The 11,728-nt window shown below is 48.0% G+C and overlaps 1 protein-coding gene across 1 annotated transcript in view; it reads right to left on the minus strand.

The window, feature by feature from the left end:
- Positions 1 to 7,639, minus strand: part of SNTB1 (syntrophin beta 1) — a 279,652-nt gene extending 272,013 nt beyond the window's left edge. The window contains exon 1 of the mRNA XM_003256162.4: positions 6,775 to 7,639. Within this exon, the coding sequence (XP_003256210.3) occupies positions 6,775 to 7,345 (571 nt within the window). The 5' untranslated portion in view covers positions 7,346 to 7,639. The remainder of the gene's footprint in view (positions 1 to 6,774) is intronic.
- Between the last annotated feature and the right edge of the window lie 4,089 nt (positions 7,640 to 11,728).

Here is an 11,728-nt window from a genome sequence, read left to right on the forward strand (position 1 = left end):
ACCTACTAGCCTTACTAGAGCCTTACCAGAGCCTTACCAACCTCATGTTACTCTAAAGGGTGATCTACCTTAAATGCAAAACTGAGCATGACATTTCCCTGCTTAAAACACTTTACCCTCAATCTGAAATCCAATTCTGTAATAAGCCCCCCCAAGGCATGGTCCTCGATTCCTTACTTTTTTTTCCCCACTCTTCCCCCTCAGTAGTCTGAAGGTCACATTCTGCCCTCTTAGCCACACTGACCTACAGATGAGGCCCAGGCTCTTTCTTAGGCTGCCTGAAGGCATTTGCCTTCTATACTGCCCTGTCCAAGAACAGACCAGATACCCTTCCCATGGGCTACCACAGCATCTCATAATGCCCATAATGTAGCCATTTTTCCTCCCTCTTGTAGGTATCTGCATGGTGCTTATCTGTATCTGTCAACAGAATGTTGCTTCTTTAGGGCAATGTTCTAGTAGTGTATAGTACATAAAAGACACTCAATAAATTAGTTGTTAAAAGAGCAAATATATAAATCAATGAGAAACTCTCTTGCAATGAGAGAGGAAGTGATTATTTATAAAGGTGCGGTTCATCATCTAATGACTACCCAGGACATTTCTTACCATTACAACTTCAGCAAACTAGATTTGGTAGGCAGAAGAATGCCCACCCCCCCTCCAAACACACCCACGTCCTGGTCTTCTCCAGATCTTGTGAATATGTTAACTTATGTGGCAAAGGGGAATTAGGGTTGAAGATGGAATTAAGGTTGCTAAGGAGATGACATTTAAATGGAGAATTATCCTGGTGTGTTTGTTAGTGACCAAAGTAATCACAAGGGTCCTTAAAAAGGAAAGGGAAGCAGAAAAGAGACTGGAGTGATTTGATGTGAGACCGCCATTGCAGGCTTTCAAAGTGGAATGGGACCAATAGCCAAGGCATGTGGGTGGTCTCTAGGAGATTCTGGAAAAGATTTAAAAATTAAAATTAAAAAAAAAAAAGGTTCTCCCCTAGACGTCCAGAAAGGAATAAAACTTTGTTGATGATGTTAGTTCAGTGAGACCTGTGTCAGACTTCTGACTTTAAAAACTGTAATAAATGTGTGTTGTTTTAATTTACTAGGGTTTCTAGTAATTTGTTATAGCAGCAATAGAAAACTAGTACACCAGATAAGAAAACAGAAGACCAATGCTGACAAATCATTCCAACCTTTGCAGCTTCACTTTCCTAATCAACAAATTGGGGATAAGCATCCCTTATCTATTTATCTCCTAGGGCCATTTATGAGAATTAAAAGCTATAAGGCCTGTGCTTGAATCTAAGACTCAGCACTTATTCACGGTGTGAATAAGTGGCAAGTGACTTAAACTCTGTGCCTCAGTTTTCTTGTCTGTAAAATAGGGATACTAATAGCATCGGGATCCAGGGAGTTAATCCGTGTAAAGTGCTTAAAACAGCATGTGGCACAATGTTTTGCATGTGTTAGCTATTATTATATTCGAAAAAGAGTTTGCAAAAGGTTAGGCACTACAAAGTGATGAGGCAGAATTAGCATTCTTACAGGACACCAGTTCTCAAGAAGGTGGGGTCCATACCTCCCTCCCGAATGGCAGTTCAGAAATTTATGAAGGCTTTTTAGCGATGAAGTGCAGAAGGGGTGTCACACTGCTGGCATTTAGTGAAGGAAGCCAGGGAACCTGGAGATCCTGGAACACCTGGGGTAGTCCTTCACAGTGAAAGGCTTGTCTAGCTCCTAAATGTAAATGATACCACACAGCCCTACTTATCTTCATGTGCAGCAGTGCATTGGTAGTGATTTAACATAAATAGTGCCAGCATCTAACTCTTTCATTATGACCTCTGGTGTAGTTGTGTCCATGCATTTATCTATTGAAACATGTTTTTGTTTTAACAATTTATTGTTTTTGTTTTAACAATTTATTTCTCCTTTATATTACTACTAGGGCATACTATTGCTGTTTAAACTTAAATTAGAGTTAGGCTATGTTATTTGTGAAATTCACTTTACAATAATAAAAGGGGTGTTAAAATCTTGTTATTAGTGATGTGCACTGGGTCTGAGTTTATAGGATTTAAGACAGAATAAGGTTTAGAGATGGCTTAACCCAGCTCCCTATGCTTTCCAGTAAAGAAAACTAAGCCCTAAAAAGATGAAATTTCTTGTAAAAGTGAAACTAGTAGAAGATAAAAACCTGGGTTTCAAGACTTCAATCCCAGGGTATTGGGTATTCTTCAAGAATCTGTACATCCTAAATAAAATAAGACTCCTTAAAATTCAAATTTTCTTCCAATCCTGATATTTTATTCCAGAAAATCACTGCCCCTCCCTTGCTCCCATCTTCCTCCTTGATCATTCCCACTTCCACCTTTGGAGAAAGTGATTGTGAAAGCGAGGTTCCAGACCATCTCAGGCAAACATTCCAGGGGAGCATTGCTGAAGGGGAAGCTCTAATGGACAGGGTTAATGTCAACAACTGTCCTTGACTTTCTTCTTTGAGTTTCCACTTTTTCCAGTCCAGTTCCATAGGAGACCTTTTGGATCAAAGGATTATTCAGTCCACCCCACCTCCATACTCCAACATGAGTCTTCCAGAAGATTCTGAACTTCTTGATCTCAACAAAGTTATGGATAAATTAATTTCCTTGTAGCTTCAGTTACAAAAAAGTTGACCTATTTCAAATTACTATTTTACTATCAATCTAAGAGCAAAAAACTCCTCTGTCCCCCCTGACCTGGAGCTGCCAAGGACGTCTGTGCAGGTGCACTGTGCCCAGCTCCAGAGGGTGCCATTGACACTACAGCCTATGTGAATGCTGTTGTTGGAATTACAGGTCCAATACCTGCATGGCTGGATGCGCAGTCCCTGCCCCTACTCCTTAAAATGAGAAATGAGCTTGTGGTGTGAAGATTTCTGATCTTAACTTTAATGAATATTGGCTAAACACCAGCTTAACTGGCAGAGCTTATTCACGATATGAGTTTGGATTACATTTAGTCTCCTTGCTGGCCATGTGTTTAACCATGATAGGGCTGGTCCATGTTACAGCAGCTTCGTTTTGACAGCAGACACTTAGTGCATTAGGTTTTTAAGACTCACTCCTCTTTCCCGTCCCTCCCTTTTGAGTGGCCCACGCAATTGCTGTTTCCTGCTGATTTGTCCCAAGCACTTCAGGAGTGGGGCAGAAGAATGCTTTGAACCCAATAACTCCAACCAGTTCAAGTACACAGTTCCAAGTGGAAGCTCAGAGCATCAGTATTGCCTAGAGGTTAAAAGTATAAGCTTTTATATCAGATAGATTTGGAATGCTCCTGGCTATGTTATATTACTTATATTTACATTTTTTTTATTTTTTATTTTTTGAGATGGAGTCTTGCTCTGTCGCCCAGGCTGGAGTGCAATGGCATGATCTCGGCTCACTGCAACCTACGCCTTCTGGATTCAAGAGATTCTCCTGCCTCAGCCTCCCAGGTAGCTGGGATTACAGGCATGGGACACAATGCCCGTCTAATTTTTGTATTTTTAGTCGAGACAGGGTTTCACCATGTTGGCCAGGCTGGTCTTGAACTCCTGACCTTGTGATCTGCCCACCTCAGCTTCCCAAAGTGCTGGGATTATAGGCATGAGCCACCGCGCCGACCACTATGTTACTTTATGCAAAAAACTTAATGTCTGTAAGCTTTAATTTCCTCATCAGTAAAATGAACAATAACAACAGTATTGGCCTGTTACTATAAGTGTAACAGGTAAAGCCTGGCACATATTAAGTGCTCAAGAAATGTTAGCTATTGTTATGATGCTCTTTCTCCAGGTTCTGTTTAACTCCTTTGGTCCCACAGGAATGGTCTCCCAGCATTACACCATAGTACAAAAAAAAAAGTGTTATAAAAATGAGAAATATAAACTCCAGTAAAGGAAAAAGGTAGGACTGTCCTTGAGAAGGGACAGTTTCATGTTCATTTCATTTGAATTGTAAAACCAACTACTTGCAGCAGATATTTGATATATGCCTTTCATTCTCAATGTGTTCTTCCATACAGCAGCCCTGAAAAGTCAGCAGGTCCAGCAGGTTTTCTTATTCCCATCTCGCGGATGAAGACACTGAGACTCAGGAAGGTTATGTTAATTCTGTGGCGGAATCTATGCCTAGAATGCAGGCATTGAAACTTTTCCAGGGTTTCACTTTACAAGGTGTTCCACTCGTAGAGGTAGTAACTCTCCACGAGGGGGCGCATGTCATGCAGTGGGGTGCATACAGGCGGTGGTTGGAGTACTAAACTAATCTCCATTTACTCCCCCAATAAACAAACAAAAAGGAATCTAGGTTTAAAAAAAAAGGGTGCACTTGCTATATAAATGTACCTTTAAAACATCTCCCTTTGCCCTGTCATACAACGAGATTACATTTTCAAAGCCTCTCCTATGTAGAAACTCTGGAATCCACACTGCATTTCAGAATAAGAAGCAGGTACGTATTTTTTTTTTTTTTTTTTTTTTTGAGACGGAGTCTTGCTCTGTCGCCCAGGCTGGAGCGCAGTAGGTATGTATTTTTAAAAAACCCTTGAGGTGATCCTAATAAGCCCCTTCAACTGGGAATCCCTGTATTAGACTAAGCTACAAAAGAGAGGATTGTGATATTTGACTTAATGGTATTTGATGACTACCATTGCGTTGAGAATGAACACTTTGGCTCAGAACAAGAGACACTGTTCTGAGCAGGGCCTCCGCCTCTCTCATTAGCAGCTGATTTTGAAAAACTTGGGCTGAGGATAAGGCTGCTACACTGAGCCAAAAAGGTGCGTATCTAGGAGACCCACAGGGTTTCTCCAGAGGTCCTGCCTGTGACAAATGACAAAGTGTTCTAAGAATGTCATGTTAGAGGATTTTATGAAACTCACTTTTCAGTTTCTGTTTCAAGAAAATCACATAACTGCTTGATTTTTTTTTTCTTTCTCTAAGTTTATTTTCAATTGCAGAGAAATTTCTTCCTCTTTTTGGGTGAGAGATATTTTTTACCTCTTTACCAAGTCATTATTCATTAAACTGAAAGCAAGGAGAAGAAGAAAAAAAGGGACATAATAAAAGATGGTACCTAAAATAAAATGACCCGCCTTACGCCCCACCCCCAACCCCTCCCCCAGTATTTACAGTAAGTATTGCAAACTGAGCAGGTGCCCAACAGTTTATAGTCCAAATAACACTTGCCCCAGATCCCACCTGCCCCTTGTCACACAAACCAACACACACTTGAATCAAGAAAACTTTTTTCTGTTACGTTAATCATCAAGCCAAAGCAAATAGCTTTCCACTTTCTGGGTCCAGGGTGGCAATTGACTGTGAAGACATCACAAATCCTCTAGACAAACAAGGTTGGTGGGGGAGGATTTCTCTGCATTGTGGGCCAGGAGGTGGACCATGACATACCAGGGAGTTGCATCAGCTGTCACACACTAGCGATGCTGGCACCCTTACTTTAAACTTTCTGTTTCACATACTAGTGCCACGACTAGGTAAGCAGAAAATTGACTTAAGTCCTTAGTTTAGGGCTTAAATCAATCACCATATTACAAGGTCTCAGCTGAAATAGTCTATTTCAATAGCTATGGGTTCATTTATTCATTTACTCAGCATGCATGTCATGGAGCAACTAAGCTCAAGAGAGACTCACCACTAAATAAAAGACTCCAGATACCGCAATCTATAGCTAGGCTAGGCTGAGTAAACAGATAAAATAATTACACGTTATTAGCGCTGACAGAGGCACGTACACAGCACTAAAGAGAAGAGAAACAAGTGAGAAATGCAGCTGTAGCCAGACAGGAGAATTCAGTTTACTACCATATGCCCTTCTCCCCCACATAACTCAACATAGCCATGAACAGTGCAAAACGGTGGTTCCTATTCTATTCACATTCAATAATGAGGGGACTGGGGACATCAGATCTCCAGAGAGAGAGTAGTTTCTCGGCTTCTCGCACGCAGGGGAAACTGTTTACAAATGCAAAGTTGTTTCCACACCACTCAGATAGGGCTCCAGAAAACGCAGCCAGAAAAACCACTTCACCAGCTCTCCACCCAGAGGAACCTGGAATCCAGACTGACCGGCCAGATGCCCGGTAGGGAAAGTGAATTTTTCCCAAAACTGCAACGTATTTCCCGCCCCCTGACACAAATCTCCAGGCATAACCCTAGTTCCCCATTTGCAGGGGGAACGTCCAGAAGGATAGTCGGAGTTTTAGCATTCACAATATTGCCACCTCTCTCTCACCCCTTTATGAGTCAACCCTCTTCTGCTGGGCTGCCCAGGCTCTGGAGTGGGAAATTTTGCCAAAGCGGAAAACTATGAGTTGCAATTACGCAGTAGCCCTGCTTGGCAACGTTGGATGTAGGAATATTCTAAGTTCACCCTTCATTCTCAATTCCATATCCCAGTCCCTACACTCTACCAGGATTATCCACAGATAAAAATGAAACAACGTATACTAAGCAGGCAATCCGGCTGGGAAACCGTGCTAGCCTCGCTTTTCCATACACCCCTCCTGGATTAAAGCCTGGAAAGACTGCGGGCTGGAGACAAATTGCCCCCAGGGTGGGTAAAAGTTGACAAAACTCTATGCTGCCACTCCCTCCACCACCCCCCCACACACACACACACCCGGCCCCCTGGGGTGTGTCCGCTTGTGGCCGAGTGTGAGTGTGAGCGTGCGGGTGGGAAGCCGAGCAGGTGTGTGCGCGCCCGGCGCGGCCCGCGCGCTGTTAACCCCTTACCTTCCAGCAGCACTTCCTTGCCCGCGCGCTTCAACGCCTGCACCGCCTCGTCGTGGGTGGCGTCCCGCAGGTCGGCTCCGTTCACGGACAGGATGGCGTCGCCCACGTACAGGGCTTGGGTCTGGTCCGCCGCCAGCCCCTTGAAGATCTTGCTGATGAGGATGGGCATCTTGTTCTCCTTGCCCCCCTTGATGCTGATCCCCAGCCCGCCCAGCTCCTGCTTCAGCACCTTCACGCCACGCTTCTGGTTCGAGATGGACTCGGGCACCTGCTCGGGCAGGTCGGTGAAAGCGGTGCGGACCCCGGCGGGCGAGTCCGGGGGCTGCGCGCCGCCCGCGCCCGGGTGCCCGGCACCGGCGACCCTGCAGAACGAGCCATTGGTGGCGGTCCCGATGCCGTTGTACGCCGCAGCGCCCTCCTCGCTGCTCAGAACCAGGGCGTCCTCGCTCAAGTTCACCAGAACTTTGTGCCAGCGATCCCGCACCAAAACTTCCAGGAGTCCGCTCCGCTGCGCCCGGCCGCCTCCCGCGCCAGCCGGCCCAGTCGCCGCCGCCGCCGCCGCTACCGCCATCTTTCCGGCATTCTTAAAATGCCATGTGATTGGAAAAGGGGGGAAAAGTGGGGAAGGGTGGCCGGGGGGAGGACGCGGGGCCCGTGGGAGCGAGGAGAGTGCGTCCCGCGGGGAGGTGGCGGCCGGCGGGACTCCGCTCCGGGAGTTCGCAAATGCACTCGGCGGGAGTTGGCAGCTGCAGTCAGGCTGGTTCCCCCTCGCCTGATCCTGAGCGGGGTGGAGCAACCTAAAAGAAGAACGAGAGACCGAGACAGGGGAGGGGAAAAAAGCCAGCAGCCAGTTGCAAAACCCCAAAGCAAGCGGAGCCGCGGAGCAGCTCAGCCTGGAGAGAGTCCGTGGGAGGAGGCACGCTGGCGGTGAAGGGCGGGGACCCACAACCCAGCGGCCGCTCACCTGTTCCAGCCGCCGCAGCCTCGGCGGTCACCCGCCGCCCGCCCGCCCAGACCTCCCCTCCTCTGTCCCCAGAGCGCACCACGCCGCGGGGACAGCTTCCCGAGCGCCTTCCCCGTCCCGCTTCTCTCCAGCCCACCGCAGCCCCCTTTCTTCCCAGCTCCCCCACTCCGTGGGCGCCCACACTGCACCTTCTCTGGGTGCGTGCGTCCCACCTTGGTGCCCTCACTCGGTCCTCCTGAGCCGCCCTCCGTTTCACACCCAGCCCGTAGAATTGTCCCTGGGTCTTACAACTCATTTGTAACTCGATCCAGGTCTCCTCCCTCTGCTTCCTGAAACCCAGGCTTCGCTGCCTTTGCGGAGTTCTTACCTGTCTCTCCTTTCCACCCGGGTTCCCGGGAGGAAGCTAAACTCAGACTCCTGGGCTCTCCAGGAGTTAAAAGGGAATATGCTGTCCCAATGAGAGGTGACAGCGTGCTGGCAGTCCTCACGCCCTCGCTCGCTCTCGGTGTCTCCTCTGCCTGGGCTCCCACTTTGGTGGCACTTGAGGAGCCCTTCAGCCCACCGCTGCACTGTGGGAGCCCCTTTCTGGGCTGGCCAAGGCGGGAGTCGGCTCCCTCAGCTTGCAGGGAGGTGTGGAGGGAGAGGCGCGAGCGGGAACCAGGGCTGCGCGGCTGCGCGCGGCGCTTGCGGGCCAGCTGGAGTTCCGGGTGGGCGTGGGCTTGGCGGGCCCCGCACTTGGAGCAGCCGGCCGGCCCTGCCGGCCCCGGGCAATGAGGGGCTTAGCACCCAGGCCAGCGGCTGCGGAGGGTGTACTGGGTCCCCCAGCAGTGCCGACCCACTGGCACTGCGCTCGATTTCTCACGGGACCTTAGCTGCCTTCCCGCGGGGCAGGGCTGGGGACCTGCAGCCCGCCATGCCTGAGCCTCCCACCCCCTCCATGGGCTCCTGTGCAGCCCGAGCCTCCCCGATGAGTGCCACCCCCTACTCCACAGCACGACCACCCAAGGGCTGAGGAGTGCAAGTGCGGGGTGGGGGACTGGCAGGCAGCTCCACCTGCAGCCCCGGTGGGGGATCCACTGGGTGAAGCCGGCTGGGCTCCTGAGTCTGGTGGACATGTGGAGAACCTTTATGTCTAGCTCAGGGATTGTAAACACACCAATCAGCACCCTGTGTCTAGCTCGAGGTTTGTGGATGCACCAATCGACACTCTGTGTCTGGCTGCTTTGGTGGGGCCTTGGAGAACCTTTGTGTCCATACTCTGTATCTAACTGAGCTAATGGGGACGTGGAGGACTTTTATGTCTAGCTCAGGGATGGTAAACGCACCAATCAGCGCCCTGTCAAAACAGACCACTCAGCTCTACCAATCAGCAGGACGTGGGTGGGGCCAGATAAGAGAATAAAAGCAGGCTGCCCGAGCCAGCAGTGGCAACCCGCTCGGGTCCCCTTCCACACTGTGGAAGCTTTGTTTTTTCGCTCTTTGCAGTAAATGTTGCTACTGCTCACTCTTTGGGTCCACACTGCTTTTATGAGCTGTAACACTCACCGCGAAGGTCTGCAGCTTCATTCCAGAAGCCAGCGAGACCATGAGCCCACCGGGAGGAACGAACAACTCCAGACGCGCCGCCTTAAGAGCTGTAACACTCACTGCGAAGGTTTGCAGCTTCACTCCTGAGCCAGTGAGACCACGAACCCACCAGAAGGAAAAAACTCTGAACACATCCGAACATCAGAAGGAAAAACTCCACACACGCCGCCTTTAGAACTGTAACACTCACCGCAAGGGTCCGCGGCTTCATTCTTGAAGTCAGTGAGACCAAGAACCCACCAATTCCGGACACACCCAGATTCTAGAATGAAGAGTCAACATAGCCCAAGTGGCTTAAACCTCCTGTCCTTAAATGCAGGAAATGTTTTCTATCTTGCCCTGGGCAGATGTCTCTGCTGGCCTGGGGTTTTCAACAGGTCATGCCTGACTCAGACCCCAGGGACAAATGTTCTTCCAGCTGTAACTCATTCTATGCTCTTAAGCTTTTGACCTATCTTTGTTTTCCCAGTGCCACACCAAATGCTGCCTGGGGACCTCTCTTTCTTCCTGAGTTCCCATATAAGAAGCCCCCTATTTAAGAATTCAGTTGGAATGGGTTGCATTTCAAAAGTTGCTTTGCAGGTTAGTTATTTAGATTTCAAGTTGCATTTTTCCAGGGTAACGATATTATAGTGGTTGTTTACCTTTCCAGACCAATCCAGAAATGCCCACATAACCCATGCCACACCTGAACGAGCCTGAGTTGTTCTATCCTTGAACTTCTCAAGTTTTCCCGTAACTCTAAGCAGGTCTCATGGTCCGCTTAAGGTGTTTCATGCTTCTCAGTTACGTCCCCTTCCCACTGCTGTCTACCCTCTCTCCAAACACAACACAAAACAAAACACACAGTTCTGTTAATTCCTGAAGTAAACCCAACCCAGCAAGGTGTTGAGAGGAAATAAATCTTATTGAACACATTCCCATTGATGTGTATCATCGTTGAAAGTTCTCTAAATCTTTTAGAATGACTCACACTTTTAATCAAGGAGGCTTAAAGGCTCAGATGACTCCCTAAAGAGTGCAGTCCCAGCCAGGTCAAGGAATGAAATGAAAACATTTGGACGTTTTCTTGAGAAGGCGGGGTCACTGCAGGTGAGAGGGTGCTCTGGGTTAGTGCTTCTGCTTGTAGCTCTCCCTTTTCCTATATTTTTAACTCACCCATTTTCCAAAAATTCTTTACTCTTTCATGCAAAGGTGGCCAGAGCAGGGATGGCAGCCTCAGGCGCTCTCCAGCCCTTTGTGATGTGCGGAATCAGACAAGGAACTAATAGAGGTGGTACCACCATCCACTCTGAGGACGGAAAAGCAGCTGAAGCTGGCCCCTTGCTTTAGAGACTGAGGACTCACGTGCATCATTCTTCAGTGAAACCAGAGCCTGAGCATCTGCGTTGAAATCCAGACACACTAAGGTTGAGATAGGCACCAGAGTGCTAGTGTGAAGATTTACATACCAAAACAGATCTACTCCTGGAACAGAAATCCTGCATCAACATCATGCCTGCATCTTGCCTCTGTGGCCAAGCAATGTGGGAGGCCGAGGCACAACCACGGATAATATATTGATTTGCCATAAGAAAAATTGTAGGCTCTGGGATGGGAATTTCTCAGAATCTCTGTGATAAGCACATTTTTTTTTTCTGTGTAAGCAAACCTACATGGGAAGGAGTATGTTGCTTTTTGAAAGTTGCATCGGAATGAGAGGAGACAATTATTAGGCCTGAGGCATGTATGTTAGCCAGAGATGGCTTTGCCATTGGAATCATAATTACAGCCCCTATTCTAAGTGCTTTACACATATTAACTTAATCCTCCCAGCAATTCTTGAGGATATTTACTATTACTGTCATTCCCATTTCACAGGTGAAGAAGGGGAGGTTCAGGTTTAATAAGTTGCCCCTGTCATGTAATTAGTAAATGGCAGAGTCAGGATTTAAAGCCAGCTGCGAGAGTCTAGACTCTTAACTGTTGCCCTTACATTCTTGAAAATCCTCAAAGCCTGTTAGCTACAGCCCCTGTGTTCGTCTGCACACTGAAGCCAGCCTTTTCACTGGGAGGGAGACACTGAGGAGGAAGGCCCTTCCCCTAGACCATATGGAGAAGGGTGGAACCAGCTGGTGCCTGTGGCCTTTCCTTCTTTCCAAGGTTAGAGAACACCCTGCCCTCCCCCAGTGAACACATTTTTTTTCTATAGACATGTTAACAAGTTGAAACTGGTGACTTGTGGTCTTGTTATACTTCGCCTGTCTTTTTTAAAAAAAAAAAAAAAAAAAACTTATGGCTAGGCGCAGTAGCTCATGCCTGTAATTCCAGCACTTTGGGAGGCCCAGGCGGGCGGATCACCTGAGGTCAGGAGTTCGAGACCAGCCTGGCCAAGATAGCGAAACCCCGTCTCTACTACAAATA

This window comes from Nomascus leucogenys, chromosome 16 (genome assembly GCF_006542625.1).
Source record: "Nomascus leucogenys isolate Asia chromosome 16, Asia_NLE_v1, whole genome shotgun sequence".
In the NCBI taxonomy this organism is placed as follows: Eukaryota; Metazoa; Chordata; class Mammalia; order Primates; family Hylobatidae; genus Nomascus; species Nomascus leucogenys.